Below are 22,464 nucleotides of genomic sequence, written 5' to 3' on the forward strand. Positions count from 1 at the left end.
TGATGCTTATGGTTGCTATTCTATTACATTCATAAGCATGCTGTATCAGGGGTCCAAGAATGAAGTTAAAATATATTAACAAGCACCCCCTCAGGTATACAGGGGCTGCAGAGATACACAAATGAAATGACTTGTGCTCAGCACTGTAGAATATGATGCTTAAAACTAAGTCCTCCACAAAAATGGGGACCAGCAAGTACATGACACTGCACGGAAATCAAATTCAAAAGGAGCAAAGGAGTAGCAGAAATTTAGTGAAATTATTCTTGGAACTCTGTTTACCTAGAGGTAAAATAGTGAACCCCCAATATCTACATTAGTATATTCAGCTTTTGAGTTAATAAGGCAGCCCTATACAAAGAGCAGTGCAGTACCCTTAGGCGGCGGCTCATGGGAACAGAAGACGAAAGGGAGAAAGCGTCTAGCTTTCTTTACTTTATGCTGACAGTGATTGACTCCTTTACAAAGAGGCAAGAAAAGGAAAGAGAAAAACAGAAACAAATTATTTGGAAATAAAAGAAAAGAGGCTGGAAAGAAGATCTACAATGAACGAACATAAAAGTAAAGGTTTACATTACAATTCTGTATTTGCAAATGAATATAGCAATGTTGTGGAAGCTCTAAAGCATATTGGGCATTTCCCTTCAAATTCCTTTCTATAAAGTTATTCTTATTTCAGTTTCTAAAAGTTAAAGGTCAGCTTCTGCCAACTATAGACACACTATCTGCTGACAACAAAGAACATTACTACAGAGGTGTAACAACCGCCTAAGTTCTACTAGACTGTGCTACAGCTAGGCTCTGATTTAAGTGGCAGTCCCAGAATTAATCATGGACATTCTGACTTTCAAGACCCTTAAAAGAGCTTAACACAAAACAAGTATTTCACATAGCAGGATGCACAGAACAAGGGAAAACACAGTTTCTCTGTCCCACTGAAATACAGTATTGACATATTTTATGACCTGAAATCTACTACTGGGAGTTTTATCCCCAGTGGAGATCGGTCTTGCCAATCTCCACTGGTATTCCAAAAGTTGGTATTCCAACTTTTCAAGGAACTCTGCAGGAATGATCCACGGCACTGGCCCTCAGTGACCCTCTTCCTAGTTACACTACTGCATTTAGTTGGCAAAGCATTTATCAGACGGAAAGAGATTTTTGAGGAGGAGAAAATACAAAGAAGCAACGACTGATCTCATGAGGTGAGGAAGAAGGAGTTGTAGCAATACTACAAACCTGAGGGATAACTGCTGCTTCTTTCTCTTATCTGTTTGCTCCCCTCTGCTTTCTACTTTTCACAGGAAATGTGAGAGGCAGTTTAAAAAAAACAATCAACTAAACCTACACATCTTGTTCCTGGTAGTCCTCCACAGGCCAAACTGAAGACTGAGGTTGGTCCAGCCACCATGCGTTACACAGGCTAGAGGTACAGGTGTTAGTAGGGAAGCCCACCACCAGAGAGGCACAACATGCCAGCAGTGGTCGGAGGACTGAAGGGAAGGTGGAAAAGGAGAATGATCTTTTAATAAAAACAATAGAATACCTTTTAATTTAGCTACCTTTAATAAAAATCTTCTCAGTTTTCATAGATTATGGAAACCTAAGAACTATTTGAAGCATTTGTACCTATGAAAACACCACTTTACACACAGTTGTGATGTTTTTAATGGCCAGAGTTTGAGAAACAACGTGCAGATTTTTTTAAAGGGTATATTCTCTGTCCCATCTAGAGGCTGCATGTTGAATTTCATACACACAAATTTAATGGTTACACACAAATGTAATGGTTACACACTGCTGTGTCCAAGTCATTCTTTGCTACAATGCAAATTTCAATACAAAGTTAAAACAAGGGGATGATTTATCATTGTATCCTAAACAACCAAAAAGTACCTTTATAAAAACTGCTGGGGTGATTAAATAGAATTCATTCATCAACTGTGAAAATGTGCATGCCATTGAAAATGACAGAATATTAATCAGATTCAAGGCTAAAAACCAAAAGAGGAGCTAAGAGAGGGCAATATGACTAAGCTGGAGCAGCAGTACTCGTGCATACCACGTTTACTGCAATGCTAAGATCTTACTGTCCTAACATCATACAGCATGATTTTCAGTGCTATCACTCTGACACAAACTCAAGGTAACATTCATATAAAGCTTTAGGGGTATTATGAAAGAAAAAAAATACTACAGCTATTTTAAGAAACTATTTAAAATATTAAAAGGGGAATAAAGGAATCCAATACTCCGTAGTGAAACAGAAGCACAGGTATAGAGTCGCTGGAAGCAATGGAAGAGATGTTTCAACTCTTGACCTGTCTGCTCAGGCTACACAGCCAATTTAAACTCAAAATGCTGTTCCCTTCCCTACAGTGACACACAGGTAGTAGAAGCTGTATGAAGCTTGGCTACATTACTTCATATGAAGAGCACAGCTAAATGACAAAGGTGGATTTAATTCATCACAAACACGTCCTGATGCTCTAAAATACACACCTCCAACTCATTTTCCACATTTCCGACTTCATCTTTATGATCTGTTACCTAAAGTTTGTTCAACTACTCTGTCAGACTAAACTGAACACTAGCAGTCCTGTCTTAAACTCATCACATCTTGAAGTCTAGCTATGAAATAAAGTTTATGTAGGTAAATAGTTGATTCTAAATTTTAAATATAACAGGAAAATACTGAAAGGAGAAGATATTTCAACTCATTTTCAGGAGCTTAATGAGCTTAGAAAATACTCGCTTGAAGTGAATGCGACTTAGAAGGACTTCTACCATTCCATACCAGCTTCTACTTGAGATACCACTGGTTTCTACTAAAATGCCCACAAAGCTCAGAAATGCTGCTGAAGACTTCTGTAAACTTCTTTTTTAATTTAGTTCTTCTCAAAACTAAATGCTCACTAAAATTACTGCATATAAGAAGAAGAAATAGCTTGTGATGCAACAGATTATGTTAGAAAGAAAGCAACCAGGTTAGAGCACGCTTACTACTGGAGCTCCTTGTTAGGGCTGTCTGAGTAGTTAAGCAACACTGGAAGGCTGAAACTGATACTGTCCTATTCTAGTTTTGCTGGACATTTTTCACCCATTTTGAGAAAAAAAAACTGTAGAATGAATCAATCTGTACTTTAAAAGCTTGGAAACAAGTAATGAGCACTTCCCAGCTGCTTATCACAAGTAACAAAACACCAGAACTAATCCTTCATGGAACAGTTCTTTAGTCATACTGCAGTGCCATTTGCGGCAATGCAGAAGTGTCTGCTCAAACCAAATAAACGGCTCACAAAGGAAGAATGTAGGTGAGGAAAGCTCTAACAAACAGCACAGACTGAGGAAATCAAGGCAGTGACTCCCTAGGCACTGATATGGAGGAAGTCTGTTTAAAATGTCTCGAGAGTTCATTCTGGTCTCTTTGTGCATGAAAAGAAGCATTTTAGTCAGTCTATACTGCAAAAGGAGAACACCAGTCTATTCAACTGTGATGATAATCTGACATATTAAAGTGAGTTTCAACTCTAGTCTCTTACTAATCAGCAGAAGAGTTGGGTGAGTTAGGAGCATGTAACTCCCTTTGTGAACTTGAAGACTAATAACTTGATCAGAGTTTGTAAAATTCATCTGCACTAAACCTTAGCCTTGAATGCCTCCCAGTCCTGTAACCATGTCAGAGCTACAGCTGCACAGAGCTTTTTATTTCCTCTAATTACTTATATAATTACATGTATATAATTAGTATGTAATTTATGCTAAGACTTCATGTTAGTTTTGTTGGTGTTAGTTTATGTTTGTCTTTCTTCTCAGAAGTAAGCCACAGAGCACAGCCTAATTGAGGTAGGAGACACAGTCACAAGCCCTCAAAATACAATTTTTGTCTTAAAAATTCACTCACTCTTTTCAGCCCTTTTTGAAGTGACTTGATAAAAGAAATGTGAAAAAACCACGACTTTACACTCTCAAGCAAAGAACACCTTTTTCCCTCTACCAAAATGCAAATGGAAGCAGGAAATACAAGTCCTACACAAGAAACTCTTTCAGAGTTAAGCACAGGGCAGACCTTCATTTTGAGCACAGGATCCTGTAACAGAGCATGCAGTGTGTTTTGCCAGCAGAAATGGTTCAATAAAATCTTATTTGCCTTTCCACACTTGCACACAGATACATTCAGGACCTTTTGTATGTTTGCAACTCCTTCATTAAGAACCTTTTTTAATTGTTGCAATGCTGCAATCAAGTGAATATATTTAGTCCTTTATTTCTCTCCAGTTTGGGCATTTAGTTATTTGGCTCCTGCTCTATTTGAGTTTGTTCTAGGTGACCTACTGGAAGTTTAGTAATTCAAAATTAAAAGAGAATTTTTTTTCATTGAGAGAAAATGGTATGACTACATTGACAACTAAGTCAAATTCAGGGCCTGCTCTCATCAGTGGCACCCTAAAAAGGAACTCTGATGCCACTTGACTGTCATGATCAGGAGTTAACCACAGCAAGTGTTTTAAGTGTAACAATACTGTAATATAAATCTATGCTTCTGAGGCAGAAACTGAAAACTTGCCAAGTTACCTCTTCCAAGATACTAAAATCCTTCAGTTCCTGTAAGAAATCTCCCTCCAAGAGACCGAATTTCCCCTCTGCAGGTCATGCTACTGAATTTATCTAAGCCAGGATGTTCAGAGTTACATCTGTAAGGAAACAGATCCTTTTTTGACTCTAGAGAGGCAATGGACACAGCATTATTAGAAACTTCCTATTGCCTCTTACAGGCACACTCATTTTGACAGTGAAATGCTATTTTGTGCTTGTAATTTCTATGTCGCAGCTGTTAACAAGACGAGGAACAAATTTCTCTTTGAGATACCTATTCCTCTATTAATGGCATGTGGCCTTGAGGTTATTACTTAGATGACTCAAACTGTCTTACCATCTGAAACAGTGACCATGTTTTTAAACACATTTCAACCCCCTTCACCAAACAAGCACATACTAAAGCTGCAAACCCAGCACCCGCTTGGATCCAAGTAGATGCTAAAAATCCACTTTAGGCATATGCCTTGTGCTGGCTCCTACAGATAGCTTCTTCCCTCCTGTCCTCTTTGCAGGTACAGCTTCCTCTCTCCAAACACATTATTTTATTCAGTTGCACCTGAATATTAAAATGTCAAGAGTGACTGCTTAGAATCACAGAACAATTCATGTTGGAAAAGATCCTTAAGATCTTTGAGTCCAACTGTAAACCTGGCACTGCCAAGAACCTACCACTGCCAAGTCTTATCCAAGACTCAAACAAGAAGGCCTGAAGCATCCTGTGGCACTGCATGTAAAGTAATGTTTGAACTACAACAAAAAAAAACCTATGTCATCGAAACTCTCTAGTGCAAAGGAGGTACAGTGATTAGCCAAGGAATGTGAGAGCATATTTATTCCTCCTGGTCATATTTATACAAGCAAGGATAGGGCAGAATAAACCAAAGAACTCTGTGTCAGGAAGAATTTATGTAAAAAGAAACAACCCCCCTCTGGCATTACTGAGTGCATTTAATGAAGAACTCTTTATAGTATATGGACTATGTAAATAATTATTTTTTGGAGATATGTGTATCTGGAAATACATCACCTTACTAAGGCAAACGTTTGCTATTGGAAAACAAATCCCTGGCCAAAATAAGCTCCTGTAGAATAAAGGAGAGCATTTTAAGAAGGCGACTCGAAACTAAACAGCAGGAAATCTAGTCAGGAAAAAGTCAACTGGCATGCTTCTTCTTGCAAATGTGGAAATATACCATTTCCACAGAGCAAACAGTTCAGCCTTACTGTTTCCTGAGTTTCCTCTCTTGGCTAAGTACAAAAATCTCTTTTTTAATCTAAAGACAGAAGTAGAGGACGATGGAGATAAAAGTTGGAACTATCTACTAGCTGTAACACTCATTGCTTCTGGTGAATCACCGTACCACCACCAGGTGCACACCAATCTAAAATCCAACTCATTTAACTGTGCTTCTTGTTTTTACTTATTATCCTACTGACAGAAAAATGTAAAATTCGAAGTGCGATATTGTTACTACACTTTATTAAATGGGGGGAATCTGCAAGACATCTTACTTGCACACAATGAAAGACAATACCCCCCACTGCATGGAATGTAAAATTTGAAGAAGAAAACAGACAAATAATACCAGAAAAAAACCAGAAACATGCAGCAAGAGGTGTGTGGTGAAACCTGGTTCAGTGACACATAGCTGTAAGAGAACACTTCTTGGCTCCTAGGTCCAGCAACCCGCTGCTTTGGATTCCTGAAACCAACTTTACCTTTTACTAGTTAGTAAAGGCCTTTATTGAGAGAAGAGGGGGGGAAAGTATTTTAAATGCTTCTAACTGTATATTTTGGAATACTGAATCATTTGGAAAGAACAGATTTTCTATTCATTAGGCCAGATACATCTCAAGGGTGCTAATATTATTTCAAAAAGAAAGACAGGGTGTCTTTCATTACCAGGCTGGTTTTCAAACCTACAAAGCTTCAATTATCTGCACTTTTAGACCACTAAATAATGTTCCACACTGGATTTTGGCGATTGGTGGTTTCCCTGGATTGTTCTGGGGATTTTGCTGTGAAGACTTCCTTTAGAACTATGGGTTTTAACAGTATAAATATGTCTCACTATTTTATCTTTCTGCTGAAAATCTGTCTCAGATTTTTGCTATTTGGCTTTAGTGTTAGGAAAAGTAGAAACAAAAGGCAGCAATCTTACTGAAAACAAATTAAACAAAACAGAGTTAGTTTATATTTTAAACTATCAAAGACATGAAGGATGGTACAACTGTCAATAAGCTATACAAGCTTGTCTGATTTGAAGCTCTTAACTCCAAGTCATTTAAATGTCACCCGAAAAAAAGCTCTTGTTCTGTAAATCAAGACAGCGTCACCCACAGCTGGCTCTGCACAGGATGCTGTCAGCTGTCAACCTCTGCTGACCTGTAACTCTTGGGTTAACTGAACATTACAAACATCTGTTGCTTCCCTTGCTCCATAGTGATGAATCAGTTATATGTGACAACAGAAGAGACACTTCTTCACATTAACATGAAGTAATACTTCATGTAGAACAAGCTGATTCCTCTGGGGACTCAGATTCTTACAGAAAGCACCTCCCAAGAAAAAAAACCTTCATCTCAACAATCTGTCTGTAGTTTAAATTTAATATACTGACATCTATGCCATGCTCAATGCACTTCAAATAATTTTGGGGGAAGATAAACCCCTACTCAAAGTATGACTGTGTTCTGCACATCCATATCAGAAGAACAAACCCTTGAAACTGAATAATGCATGCAATGGCTTCAGTCATTCCAGTCAGTGTTTCCAGTGGTTTCCATCACCATATTAAAAAAACCCAACAAACATCAAGCACAGTAATTTATTTATGGAAAGAGATGAAACTTTACTATAAAGCAAGAAAAATACCTAACTGGTTTTGATTTTGATATTGGAAAGAGCAGGACATTTTTGGGTTTAATGTTATTTTTCTTATGGTAGCAGAAGCCAGGCTTTGATCCTTCCAGCTTTCTTGATATTCACATCAATAACCAGCCCATCTCTAGCCATGTTTCTCCCACGGTCCTACAGCAGAGCTCTCCTGTGCACATCATTCACCTTTATGTAATGACCTAAATGCTAGTTGTGCGGCATGACAAGTAACCGCCCTGCATTAATACCTTCCAAGGAGAAGCAGCAAGTTTATGCTCTGAGATGCGAAAGTATGTCAGATATCAAGCTAAAGGTATTTAGAAGAAATGACACCAATAATGGCTCATGAAGTAAGAAATTTTAACTGCTTTATTAGCAAGTCCATCAGCATTCTCAGGAAAATGGAAGGGACAGAAGTTCAAGGTGACAGGAGTATGGCTTTTTTGTCCTAAGGATTAGCTTTTTCTGTGTGAGGAGAGTGATTAAAAAAGCACAGCACTAATCACTTAAGAAACGTCAACTTTTCCCAACAGCAAAAATGAGCCACGCAGCTAAGATCTGAGAGGGAACATACTGACTATGCATCTACCTTATCTACCATGCCCGCTTGATAAATACTGAAGGAAGAATGGCTGCTGCTATTTGAGAAGTAACTGTAACTGATGAAAGTGTTACACCTCTGCAGCTTGATCCACGTTTTAATTCCAGATCCTCTTATCTCTTCTTGCACAAGATCTGTTTATTTGGGCTTCCTATGCCAACGGGTAAATCTCAAACATCTTTAAAAAAAAAGGTCAAGGGTGGGGAAAGGAATCTGAAAAGTAGGAAATAAATCAAACACCTACATAACTTTCCTCCTCCTTGTATGAAATATGCCCGTTTTTTGAACATATGCCACTAAGTGCTCACATAAACACTGAAGTGGGGCTGTAGCCTCCCTATCAGCCAGGAGTAGAACACATTCACAGCACTGGTTCCTGAAGTTCATGGCCCAATACTAGAAATCTATGGGAACATATCACATAAATACTCTTCGGTATTGAAAATCTTCCTAATGAGTACCATGTAAAAGGACTCAGAAATGTATTTTCTGCTAAAACACTGAATCGACCACTCGAAAGGATTTAAGATTCTGTAAGAAATGCACTCTCAAGTACAAAAACTCTAAGAACCTTACAGTAACAAACAGAAATCTTAGATGCCTATAAGATACAGAAACAGCATCTATTACCTCAGATGCTCATCCTTCAATTAACTTGTCATTTTCAATAGCAGAAATTAAGTGCTTTGATCTAAAGAGCAGCTACCAAAAAAACAGCTATTAAGTTTCTTCTTTCTGAAAAGGGACAATTAATATTTAATTGCCTATTTTCACTCTTCAAAGCTGCTCCTTCATAATTAACACAATCAGGTAATTTAAGTTCTAGCCCATGACAGTCTACTTCATTACAAAGCTAAGCAAAAATATTGACAAGCAGCCTTACTTGGAAGTATTTATTGCACACGGATGTGGCTGTTCTTGTGAGCCATGCTACGCAGAATCACTGCAAGAAGTTTCTTTAGAAACTGCACTACAAAGGCAGCAGAGCTACAGTCTTGGATAAGTTAACAGCCATGCAGCAAGAAGTGAGCTAACTGTGAGTGAAAAATCTGTCTAAATAGCTACTGGATTTATAAATAAACTTGTCTTCTTCTTTTTTTTTTTTTTTAAATCAATGGGTCTTACCTGACACAGAGACTGTGTGTGACCTTACTCCTTGCTTCTCATTGTTGGCCAGCCTGTAAAACAGAGGTTGGAATCGCTGAATACTGTACATTCTTCACGGTCACACACACTGGGAATTCATCCTAACAGGGCACCTACTGTAATTAGCAGGGCCAGTCCATTTCCCACAGTGACAGATTTTGAGGGGGAGAAAAGTCAGAAAGGAATCTACCATTCCAGACCCATCTGGGGGTGTAAGAGCGGAGAGAATGTGTTAGCATTTTAAATGGCATACTGATTCCCAATGACGGAGCAAATGTAAAAGAAAAAAAAAAGCCTAAGTTTTTAAAACTCATCAGATCAATCTATGCATGTCTAAACTTTGTCAATATGCATCATTTGATGGAGCTTCTGCTTGCTGTATTATGTTCTTGAAACAAAGTATGAAGGGAGTTTTTATCTGCAAGAGGCTTCTGCACAAGAATTTTACATTGATGTACATGTCGAGTAAATGAAGAAATAATTAAGTTTAAATGTAGCTAGCTACAAACATTCATTAGTTACAGAAATTCCAACAAATTATTGTAACACTTTTTTTCCTGCACATACATAAACATAAATTTCATGGTAAGAAAGCAAGAGTACTGCACTTTATGTTTTCAGAAATCTGGAATTTCACCTGGCAATGGCAAAACTTTCCAGAAGCAAGATGGTGTTGGCCGGTAGTTTTATATGTTTGACAGAAGTCCATTCTGCTGCTGCTAGCCTAAGAATATATGTGGTGCCTTTGTTCACACAGGCATAAGCGCGCAAATTCAGTTTTGCTAAGCCATCCCAAAAATGGGAAGAAACTTTTCCTTCAAACCTTACTTTTTCCTGGAATTCCTACAAATAAAAGAAGGGGAAAGTGTATGCAATTTTTAAGTCAACTTCGTGTTTCTCAGTTGTACTTATTTCAGTAACCAAATTTTCCTCTTCTATATGAATGCATGCTAAGTTTACCAACTTCACTGTTTCCAGCCTTGATTTTAATTTAATTTTCCTCCCTGAATTTTAACTCCTCTTTCTGCATCCTGAGAAAGCTACCTGGCTAGCAAGGGCTGCAGCAGGACCTGTGGAGGAAATCTAACCACTAGTACCTCAGTAGCTCTCTTTCTTGCAGATTCAAGATTAAATTACATTCCATATTCCACTCAGCAGCTAAATAGTGAGACCAAGTCTGGACTCCCTCCAGGAATCAAAGAAAAAACTGTTTCAAGTGGTTTGGTCAAAGTAGGCACTGTCCCTGTGTTCCAAACGAAATAAATAAGACACCATAAACTAAATTTAATTTGTCTTTCAACAGTTATCTGCTGCTACAGGATACTGGTGACACTGCCCCATGGAGTTCAAGGAAAATAATCTGATGAGATGTGGCATTAAACTAGGTCCAAATGTGGCTGCAGAATAAGTGATCAGATTGGAAAACTAAACAAAACAAAAGGTTCAAGAAATGACGTTTAGGAGGCCACAGTAAGAAATTGCACACAGAAGGGGGAGACAACCATCACACCTTGCCAGACAGAATGGGGACCCATCCATATACAGCAGGAGTGCAGAGGATGGGCAGGAAGAATTAACAGGCTTGTCTCCACTGCAGCATGGAGTAACACCATCAACAGCCTACAAAGTATTTTTAGACCACGCAGAGATAAATTAGAAATCATTCCTTATTTACTCTAAAGCTTGAGAAAGAAACCTGCAGAGGCATTTCAGCATACCTGATGTAGGAATTATCAGATATAGCATATCTTGGATACAGTATGACCATAAAACTAGCTAGAGGAAAAAAACAAAGCAACTCTACTTGCCTGACACAGATAAGCATTTTCTTCAAATCCGTAATTACTACATTACTATACTTACAAAAAATAGATTGACAAGTACTTGCTAAGTAAATGGTGTTTTTTATTACACTGAACAGATATTCCAACTCATTCCCATTAAGGAAATTTTATTAACAAAAGGTGACATAAAAAAATTGATGATAGGAGAAAAATCTATTTTCTGTATTTACACAAGCAGAAAAAAGGGACAAATAGAAAAACCAAACGCATAGAATGATTTGTAGATTGAAGCCACCATTCAAAAAGCTGTTTAGCATCACTTCTGTAATTAAATGTATGCATGGACTCGAAGTAAATAGCCTGAATCTCAGCCGAGTCCTTTCCAAAACATCCTCCTTTCATTACTGTCAAATATGATTGATGCATTATGCACTTTTTTCCCTCAGATTTGATTTCTGGTATCTTTATAGTTTAGTATTGCTGTCAATCATTTATGCCCCATGGTCCCAAATCACTCCCTGCTATTTGTCCCAGAATCCAAAAGTAACAGTAAAAATGAAGCATGTATAACAACCTCCAAAGTGTGAAAATGATTTTTCAAAACAGATGCAGATAAAGACGTATAAAACTTACTTTGGTATTGACGGTAAAGCTCTTTCACCTTCTGTGTGAACAAGAAGAAAACAGGATTATATATTTTTCAGGTTGCTAAATAATCTCTCTCACGGTGTAATATATACATGCCTGAAACAATCAACATTGCAATCTCTCAGGGAAGCTTATGTTGAATCAAAAGCTCTTCTATACCTATATTATGAGCATCTTATCAACACAACTCCTCCTAACCAGTGATACAAACCTTTTGGCAAACTCTTATCTGGGAGAACAACGTGCACAGAATATCAAAGTTCTCCTTTATTCTTTAACAAATAACTCAGATAAATCACCTGCAGAAGGTATGACACTATCTCATCTCTCTGCAAGAAATGCTTTGCTTTTATCTCCCAAGTTGTGCTAAGCGCTAACATATAAATAAAATAACTGCAGCGAACTTGGACTTGCAAGTAAGACAACTGAAGTAAATCATTAAAGCATGTAAATTATCAAACTGATGTAACATCTCGTTCAGATGGTATGCTAGCAATGCTTAGTAGCCAGAGATGAAGCTAGCTTTTTGTAAGCCATTTCCTAATCTTTGCCAGCCTTTCTTTGATAATGCTACTATGAGCGTAAGCTTGGATGTACATATTCAAGACATTTTTCCTATGGGATTTGATGAGACACTTGGCAGCCTAGTGGGGAAGGATGATGGGGAAGTTACTACTTCTTTACTAAAAGACTCATGATTGAAGTGTGCAGGAAAGAAACTGGTGGGCAATTAAAATGGGTTCCACTATCTAAATCGCTGCAGTAGTGCTGAAAGTGACCTGAGAGAACACAGAATAGTCAAGTTCTAGAAAATGGTAATACAGTTTACAGCAAATCATATAAATCTTAGTTTGGTTTTAACCCACATTAAAATTCCTGAAATTTCTGGACAGCACAGAAGTAAGCTACCTTCTCACTTTCATGTATCATGAGATGAGTGGGGATATGACTGATACCCATAAGCCACTCTCAACATGGCAACCTACAGTAATTTGTTGCAATTGTTTTGCTACCTAAAGGTAAAAAAGCACCTTCTGGCTGACCAGCCTAAGAGTATTTTCATCTGTCTTGATGTGGGCTGTTGAAAAGAAAGATGTAGGAAACAAAAAGCTGTGCTTTGGAAGATGACCTAGAGTAGCCACTACACTGACTAGAGCAAGCACCTGAAACTGGAAGGTAAAAGAAGGACAAGAAGATTATACAAGAAGCATGAAGTGGGAGATATAGGTATTGTGATACATTAAATTACATTTTTTGAGAAAGGAAATAAAACTTAATGATCCTTAGTGAGGAAATGTGAAGTGACAAGATCAAAGGCAGGAAGGCAATGACATGACAATAAAGGATTACGGGGTAGGTACCTGAAAAAGAGACACTAGAGGATTCACACTGGATGGGACTAGGTAAAAGATATCACGTCTGTATAAACAGGCAGAAGAGTCCTGCATACTGTGTTCTAAAGATGGAATTCTGATTTCCTCTACTGTTTTATTTGTGTATGGAGCACAACCACATCGTATGTTTGGACTTGAAAAGCATCACCGAATGATTTACTAACACTTGCAGGGCTTCATACATTCAAAGTACTGGTCTCATCTATGGATCAGATTGTTTCTCTCTCCTGCAAATGCAGACACCAACCTCTTAAGAAAGTGAGAAACACCACAGGTAGCAACTGCTGGAGCTACTACCCATGAAAAAGGATCTGAGAGAGATAAAGATACAATCTTTCTAACTTTCCAGTGTAGTATTAAATTTCCTCAGTAAGGAGAATCCTGTTCTGTTCCTTCGAGTCTCCACTCACTGAACAGCTTCTTGTAAGTGCAAAATATAAAGCAAGAATCCTAAGAAAACATCTCTTTCATAGAACAAATCCTGATTCCATCTTAATGGTAAACCAAGTTACACATTCTGTGAGATAAGGAGAATGTAAATAGACACTGCAGTAGGTAGCTAGTTAAGGAGCAGTAGTATGAGGTAGCTAATGAGTGAGAGAGGTAAAAGTAATTAAAAATGTTTGCAAAACTGCAAAAGAAAATAACGGGAATGGATGGAGAAAAGCAGAGACTCTGACCACAGTTAAATGAATTTTGTTTCCAGATTGGTTGGAAAAGCAGGCAGCATGAATGGGCGCAACATAACTAAAACCTCATTATATATGGTCATCTCCCCCTGAAATGACCTTTGCCAAACTCCTTATGACATGGCTGATTTTGTTGTCATTAGTAGCAGAACATGTGTCATGCACTGAACAGACCTGGGTTGATGGGAGATGAACAGTGCATGCACAGCTCCAAGGACACCGAAGAAGCACACAGCACTCTTCTGAAGTCACAATCTGTTGTATGCACTGACCAGCCATGTGAACAACATTCCTCTTTTGGCTGCTGGAGATGCATGGTGAGCGAAGGGCCAGGTAGACCAGGGAAATCAGAACAACACACATGTTAAAAAAAGCAGCCAGAAAGAAAACTCTAATGGCTATTAAGTGCCATTAGAGATGCCTCCCCTTTCAGTGCAGAAAATACAAGAAAAAGCCATCTTCATGGAACTGATGTAGAAATGGCCTATCAAAGCTGATCTTCTAGATGCCTACATGCTACCTGGATACAAACTGCTCACTTCAGGCAGCGTTTCCCAAGTTGTGCTCATCTGATTACAGCTTACAGTTTTGAAAGTGGGATATGTACGACTGGACCCGAGTGTCTGTGCCACCCTCCTCTGTGAGAAGCCAGCGCTGCCCTGCGATTCTGCCCCAGCAGGCTCTGCTGGCCCCACAACAGGACACAGCTGAGCCCCTCAGCCAGGCTGAGGTCACTGTGGGAAAAACAGATTTCAGAAAGGGCCAATGGCAGCACAGGAGGAGGAAACAGCAGCAGAGGGACCCTGATACCAGAGCAGGAGGAAGCCAGGAGGTGCTGCAGACCTGGAGCAGGAATACCCTGGAGAGCCCCAGCTGGAGCAGAGACCCACCCTGCAGCAAAGGAACATTTCCAGCAGGAGCAGCAGCCCTGGAGAGCCTAGGTGGGAGCAGGTTGTCCCTAAAGTGCTGAAGCCAGGGAGACATGTTAGAAGGGAGGAATGGCCCAGACGGACTGTGATGGACTGCCAACAACCCCCATCCCCAACTCTGTGTCTCTTGCAGGGGTTTTGTTAAAGCAAAATCAGTGGAGCTACCAAAGTAGTCGAAATGCTAACAGCATCATAAAGGCTTAAAACACAGACTGCCATTTGTTAAAACGGAAATGGCACTCACAGTGAATGTGTGTGAAAACAAACCCCACTTATTTGGAGAACTTCATGGACTATTTAATTTTGGGGATTTTTAGAGTAAAATTTCTGAGTTTTCAATTAGCTGTAATCCTTTTAGATGTAAATGAAGTAGTTCAATGCAAAGGTTGGTGTAAAGAAATGAAAATTAGGTAACTACTTCAGTTGCTCAGATATTTTTTTTCTCCAGAGCCTCTTTTTGGTAAATTCTGACAATTCTGCATTACCTACAAAGTTTGCCTGAAATCATTAGCAGATGCAAAATTTAGCTACCTAACTCAAGATCACAGGAAAGCTACAGCACACAGTTGAATCAGTAAACAGCCACTTAATATCAGTTTGTCAGTTGCTTTATATGTGCTTTGTGCCTATAAGAGTTAAATGTGATAATGGAAACAAAGTTGTGAGTCTCTACACAGATCTAAGGGGACCTGTATATCCAAATATTTATGAAAAACCAAACAAACTGAATTGAAATATGCCAAACACTGTCCAGGTCTTAAATACTTTTATCAGCTGCTCTCACCAAATTAAGAGAAGCTTCATCATTAGTGAGCAGCAAGACAGACAGTATCACAAAAACACGGGTTCCTTTAGTAATTAAGAAGGATAATTTATGAGGAGACTTGCAATAAACATGTAAATTTACAACAAAGGGGATGGGAAAGCTCAAAGAGGAGAAAACACATCTGTTGGACTGAGAATTGCTACATGATTTGTTTCTGATGTGCCTTATATAATCAAAGCTCACTGCGGGAGTGAGCTGGGAATACAGATCACGGTGGGGTCAGCTCTCCTACGGAATGTTTAATTATTGAGAGCTCTTATAAACTTCAAAAAAAAGAGAAGCTCAGAAACTCAGACAAAAGAATCCCACCATTATTTTTTTTAACTGGAGGGTTTCTCTTCATGTTTGCATAAAGAGCAGTGCTCCCAAAGTGGCATATAACCTCCCTTTTAACTCAATCACTGCTCATTAGCTCTATGTGCACATACATCAATAAGAATATAACACAAATGAACGCACTCCATTAAATGAATTGATTTATTTTGCATTCGTGCCTACCAGCAAACAAACCAGAGTGCAAGGCAGTTATGCAACACAGAAGAACCAGAGATCTTGCCTTCACAGAGCTTAGTAAGTCTAGAAGATGAAACAGCTGAATGAAACAAGTCAGGTTAGAGGATGGCCAAAATTAGAAACAAAAAATGCAATCAGAATGGGCTGGTTCATATTGCCACCTACAGCAGGAGTTAGTTAGGATCCACAAGCCCTGCTTATCTGAGATGGCAGTTGATGTTTGCATCGTGAAACAAGTACTGAAGAGGATATGGTAGATCCTATAGAGATTTTGACTGGGAGCTGCTCCCTTGTTTGGGCAACAGAAGAAAGAGGGTTTGGTTGAGAAATAGAAACACGTGGCTGAAGCATAAGTACAGTCACAATGCACAGCACTGGAAGCTCGCACATGCGATGGACTCCATCAAGGCCTTGACAGCCTCCAGTTAACTAGTGTGAATGAGAGAACTGGAAGCAATCAGGCAGCAGTATTTTGAAGTTAAGAGCATTTCTGTACAGGTAAGGAAAGCAAAGCTATCCTAGTAGCCGAGGAACAAGCCAATAATGGCACTGGCAATGCAGCATGACTGGACTTAATTTCTGGAATACCACCATGGCAGAAACGGGAAGAACTGGACGTACTCTGCACACCAGACTGTCTAGAAGAGCTGAGTTCGTGTTGAGACTTTTCTTTGTAGGGAAATAAAGTTCAACAGCTACAAATTCTAACAAAGCTGCTTGTGTCGGAGTGAAAGGTCAGGCACATTCATAACAACTAACTACTGCTGCACAGGGAGGATGGATCTGTGAAAATACCTGAACCCTGATGTGCTAGTCTGGGTGATTTCTAAAGTGTGGGGGGCGGGGAACACCCAAACCATCACACCTGCTAATAATGTTACTTCACTTGACTAACTACAGGCCAAGAGAAGAACACAAATAAAGAGGAACTCAGCATTAGATTAGAGAGTTTCTGGGACACTTTGTGTACTTTCTTGTATGACAAGTAGGAAGGAAACTCATTATTCTAAAAACCAATGAAACAGATGAACTTCCATGAGTGAAGATTAGTACATAAGAACAGAAATTTCCTTTTAGCAGCTTTGCTTGAATGTTTTTCAATAATAAAAGCTGGATGAAATAAACAAAAAAAAATTAACAATATGTAAAATTCTCTCTTTAAAGCTCAGTGTGCCTGCACCTTCATCTCACTGTTTCCAGCTCATGGGCTGCTTCAGAAAAAGCTGACCAGCACTGCAAAATGCACCTCTGCTTTATGAGAAAATCTCATAAGACTTCTCCCAAAGTTTGTTTTTTGAGCAGAGATGTTTTGACTATGAAGAAGGAAGGCAGAACTTAAAAAATTATCCCTTATGCAAATAAATTCTCTCTCAATTTCCACTTGCATAGATTAGGGAATCTCATTTCAAGATTACACATCTTTGTGAGAAGTGCCTTTAATTACCATTTACTACTGTTAGTTAAGTTTAGAGTAACATAGAGCAGTGATTACTAAAAATCTGTCTCAATTGTAAGCCACTAAGTAAATTTTGATGGAGTGACTATTTACTGTTAGAGCTTCTCAAAACAAAAATACCTCATGGAACCTCCCTGGAAGACAAGAGCCTCAAAGAGAGGGTTTTGCTGCTAGCTCATGTCTTCTGTTCAAGTGTAAAGGAAATTGTCAGTAGATAAAGGTATAGCAACTACCCAAATTAAACATCTCCTTACCTTTCTGTGGCCTGATAATAAAAGATTGCGTAGCTCCATTCACCAGCCGGCAATATCCATCTATCAAGTCAGCCATGTTCTCTGCAATGGTTAAGGATGGTGCTGTCACTGTCAGAGGCTAGAGAAAGGAAAAACACAAGGACCAACAAAGAGGAATTATTGTATTTGCAAACACTGAGTAGAACAGCTGTGTCATTGCATCAGAACTCTACATGCGCTTGCAAACAGTAAACATGAAAACGTGGGTGAGCAAAGAGCTACCTGATTCTTCCTTCACCTTCTAGGTAGCAAATCTAAAACACAAGGGTCAGAAAATAGCTGATATGAAGCAGAGAAAGCACAGCTCCTCCCACATGTAAGATTTATCTAGGCTTATAAAGTGGTTTCCTAGCTAAACTTCCAGTTGACACTGTTCATCACAACTGGTGTGACTTATGGCTCTAATTCTGAAGGAGTGTTTTTCTTTAAAAACTCTCATGGGCAGTATCTTATTTTCCACTTTTTTGGTGGTAATTTCTACTTTGCCCTAAAAAGTAACTTTCCCAATTAAAAAAGAAAGATAAAAATATTTTAAAAAATATGGTCAGTAGAAAACATGAGATATAAAGACAAGGTATTAATCATATTACTGCCAACATTTATCACCCTCTGCAGAGATTCTGTCCTTCTCTAATCCAGTGATTGTTTTCCAGTGCATTGGACCACAAGAAAGATTTGATTTCACTTTCATCTCTGCTCTCAAGTAATGTGCAAAACCAAATTCCCCCTCTTTCAGATTTGTGAAAATGGGAAATCTGAAAGTGCTTGGTTTTCTCTTTACAATGTAGCATCATATACATATGTGAGGTAATCCTAAGTTTCATTTAAGAGCTGGTATTTTTAAATTAAGTTTCTTTTAAAGCATCAAAGCCTATAAGCACCAAATGCAAAACAAAATACGGAATAAGCACTAAATCTACTTAAAGACCAGAAATACCTGACTAGTATAATGACAACAGCTCACACTCAACTTCCCTTTCCCCTTAAAGAACAAGAAAAATCAAACACTTGCAGAATGCCTGGAATGCAGAATGGTACAATGAAAAGCACTGGCTGTAACGACAGCAGGAGCAAATGAGTTTAACAGTAACTGAACTCTTCATGCACACACACAGACAGGCAGTCTCCAGCTTAAGCATACACGTACAGAAATGAGCACACATTTAGTATGTCATAAATATGCTGACAGTAGAAAAATTCATAATGAAGTAAAAGAGCAGCCAAAAGCAAAATACAGAGGATAGTGTCAGTAACAGAAAACTAATCTTCACCTCTTCCGGAAAACTAGACCTAGTAAGTTTATCACAACTCTCAGTATCATACCTCGGGTGCACCTGCTATCTTCAGTTGCAACATCCCTTTTCTGTCCTTGTCTTCACTGTTTGAATACTGAATAGTTTGTACTTGATTGAAGTCTGCTAGATGAGTTGGCTGCAGAAGAGCAATGGAAAAAGAGAGGAAAATGTCAAAATTACAGAAAAAAAAGTGTTGCAAAACCACATGGAGACTTTGTTCTCCAAATTGCACTTGTAGAAATCTGCCTCTCTGTTTCTTCAGTTTCATTAAGTTTCTGGTAACAATAGACTGGATTTGCAAAACAAAAGCAAGCATCAAGTTTACCTACAGGGGTCACTGTTGAGTAACTCCAGGCACATATTATACAGTGCACAGATGAAACAACCTCTTGAAGACCAAGATAGCAAATTCAACAGCTTAACTTCGTGGAACCTGCTCTCCCAGCACACTTCATATACCTCCAGACTGCTGTAAAAGGTTAATTCTTAGCTGTTGTCATATTCCAAATTCCCAAAACACCTCACTACCACTGAATTTATTTCAATAGAAGTTTACATCAGCTCATTCTAACTCATGACTGTAAAGGTCTCAAACATTTTTCTAGAACTACCCACCTGAACAGAAATCCTTTGCATCAAGGATGTGTACAGGCAAGAATCAGCACCACATAATGTATTATGGATATGAAGTAAGGCAAATAAGCCAGAAATTACTGCAAAAATGCTAAACACTAACTGATTAAACAAGCTCTTCATTTACACATTCCTCCTAAGAAAAGCAGGAATCAGTTAACATAATTTGTGTGTTCTGTTGTTACCAAGTCACTAGGTGCTTCAAATTCTGCAAGTGGTGACTTCATTAAGTACAGAAATCAACAAATTTGATGCTAAGGCTGACACTGTCTCTCTACTAAACCCAACTGCATTTCTTCTGATTCCAAATCACAGGTTAGTATCTGAACAGCAGCTGTGTATGCTGAATTCCCCAGCTCTACTGCGTCCAACTCAGATGGGGCTTGTCATTCCTTTTTGTGTGGAGTTCAGTTCACAATAGGTCATACTTGTTAAGAGAGTACCTGAGAGAAGAAAACAGACTTACGTTTGCACTCTTGTCTGTAAGGTAACTGATTCCTTCTTCTGGGCCAATTGCCAGTTCCACTGAAATAATCCAGCTTGACTTCAGAATCAAAGAAGAAAGACAGGGCAAATTTTCAGTAGTAAGACAAGACCTTGCTATGGAATACTATCCTCTACTGTTATAATTATGGGGTTTAGTAATTAATCTCCAGAAGCTCTTAAACTCTTCAAACAAAAAATAAAATAAAATCAAGTAATTCTGTAAGCAGCAAAACTCCTCATGATAGATTTCCTGAGGTTTCATGCTTCTCAAAATGTGCTTCCATGTATTTTATCTCAGGTCAACATGAGAACTACATATTTCCTGTATTTCCTCTGCTCATAGACATTGATGTTCACACTCTAATTTCTACTCCAGGTTTTATTTTCACAAAGCTTGCAGACTTAACATTCCTAAAAATTGTTTGAAACTGGTAGATTTTAAAAAGTATTAAAGCAAAATCTACGAACAGAAGAAGCTGATAAGAAGATCACTTCCACATGAAATCAGCTTACTAACTGCTTGACTTTAACAAACAAATCACCAAGAAAAATATTGACTAATGTACAATTCTCACCGAGCTAGTGAATGGTGCCTTTCCAACACTCAGCTGAGAAACTTCTAAATAAAATCAGTCATAGTATTTTGTTGTAAATGAAATCTATGGACTCGTCTGTACACCAAAACAGGAACTAAACAAGCAATAGTAGCAGTACCGAACAAAGCCACTTAGACTGGAGCTTATATTCTGGTGACTGTCACATTCATCTACTTACACCAAGGGCACACTTGAAGCATTCCTTGTCAAATCTGTACACTGGAGAGAGGATCTCAAAGAATTTCAAAATACTTTCTTCTCTATTGAGGTTGGCAAATTGTCGAAACGTTTGTTGGATTAATTTCCGTAGTGTTTTGGCCTGTGGATTAAAAGGTTTAGAGTTATTATTTTAAGAGTTTCAGTCACCTACATCATCTTTATCAATGAGATGCAGCCAGCTCTCAAGAAAAAAGCTTCAACATGTAAGGACTATTTCTGCTTTCTCACTTCTGCTTACAAACAAAACTATTTCTGCTATGCATTACAGAGGGGGAACCGATCTCATCACGTTTTCAATAATTTCTAATACAAACCAACAGGCTAACCTTTGCAGGAACTTTTTGTCCTAGAGTCCTCTTAACTGTGCACCAACACAAACCCACAGCAAGACCACACCTTCATACTAGATTTTAATTTACAATCACCATCCTCTTATCTGGCAGTAACAACTCAGCTGCAGCTGTATCTTATCTCCACACAAAGTATACCTATAATTATTAGACTATCCATAATATAATGGCTTCTTAAAGCACTGAGGGAACTAGAGACCTTAGCCCTAACTGTACACTTGATAAGGACTGGGAGCAAGACATTCCTAAAATTAATCTGCTAGCTCAGGTTTCCCCAAGTACTTCAGCCACCCAGCTGCTGAAAGATAGTGTCTTCTGCCCACGGTGTGTTCTCCTGGCTGGTTACAGCATCATCTTGACTTCTATGCATAATGGCACACAATTGGGCCCTTTTATGTCCAAGATGATGTATTCTTCACTTAAACTCTGAGATCATTAGCAAAGTGTAGACAAGAAAATGCTCGGTTAGGAAAGCACACTTCTTCCAGAAGAGAAGAGAGCCATTCATAAGAAGTATCTGCAAACGACATATTCCAACTGAAATGCACTAAAAATTTGCTCTTAAAGTATTTCCTAAGAACAGGTTTTTTTTTTCCTCTGCTTTTGCTCAAGGCATGTTTTGGAGAAACAAGGAGGACTCCTACTTTGCAAACTAAACACAACCTGGCTTACATGCATTTCCTCGCATTTCCTCACACCCCCTCTGCCCCTCAACTGTTGGTTTAGCACAAGTAGATCACTTTTTCTTTAACCCACCATGGTGTTTGCATACCTGAAATAGGTACATACAGAGACCACAGCTTAACAGTTTCTTCAAGGTATCGTTCACACAGGCAGATGCCTTATTCTTCTCTAGGAGAACTAGGATGTTCTGGTTTAAAGGCCTGGTACGCAAGCTCATACTCTGTACTGTTGCACATGGTAATTTTAGTGTTTTCAGTTTCTAGTTTTCCTCCACAAGGACTGGATAGTATCCTCTGTACAGCTAGCATCTCCTGAATGTGTAACATCATGAAAGTCTATCACCACTGCACTACCCTCTAAGCTTTCCCCCACTATTAGAGAGAAACAATTAATTTTGCATTTTATATCCATCAGGAGCTTTGCCTGCCAGTTGAAAAATCACAAG

General features: G+C 38.7%; 1 protein-coding gene across 13 annotated transcripts in view; it reads right to left on the reverse strand.

The window, feature by feature from the left end:
• The window catches only part of PTK2 (protein tyrosine kinase 2), a 196,855-nt gene that overhangs the window by 49,186 nt on the left and 125,205 nt on the right, over positions 1 to 22,464 (reverse strand). For 8 of the 13 annotated variants that reach the window (XM_064154375.1, XM_064154374.1, XM_064154368.1 and 5 more), the window contains 7 exons: positions 20,945 to 21,085; positions 20,151 to 20,228; positions 19,080 to 19,187; positions 17,718 to 17,835; positions 11,642 to 11,672; positions 9,204 to 9,256; positions 375 to 458 (listed from right to left, as the gene is read on the reverse strand). In XM_064154375.1, the coding sequence (XP_064010445.1) occupies positions 375 to 458; positions 9,204 to 9,256; positions 11,642 to 11,672; positions 17,718 to 17,835; positions 19,080 to 19,187; positions 20,151 to 20,228; positions 20,945 to 21,085 (613 nt within the window). The remainder of the gene's footprint in view (positions 1 to 374; positions 459 to 9,203; positions 9,257 to 11,641; positions 11,673 to 17,717; positions 17,836 to 19,079; positions 19,188 to 20,150; positions 20,229 to 20,944; positions 21,086 to 22,464) is intronic. The other 5 variants (XM_064154372.1, XM_064154370.1, XM_064154371.1 and 2 more) reach the window with 1 other exon arrangement.

The sequence above is a fragment of the Pogoniulus pusillus genome, chromosome 14 (assembly GCF_015220805.1).
Source record: "Pogoniulus pusillus isolate bPogPus1 chromosome 14, bPogPus1.pri, whole genome shotgun sequence".
Classification (NCBI taxonomy): domain Eukaryota; kingdom Metazoa; phylum Chordata; class Aves; order Piciformes; family Lybiidae; genus Pogoniulus; species Pogoniulus pusillus.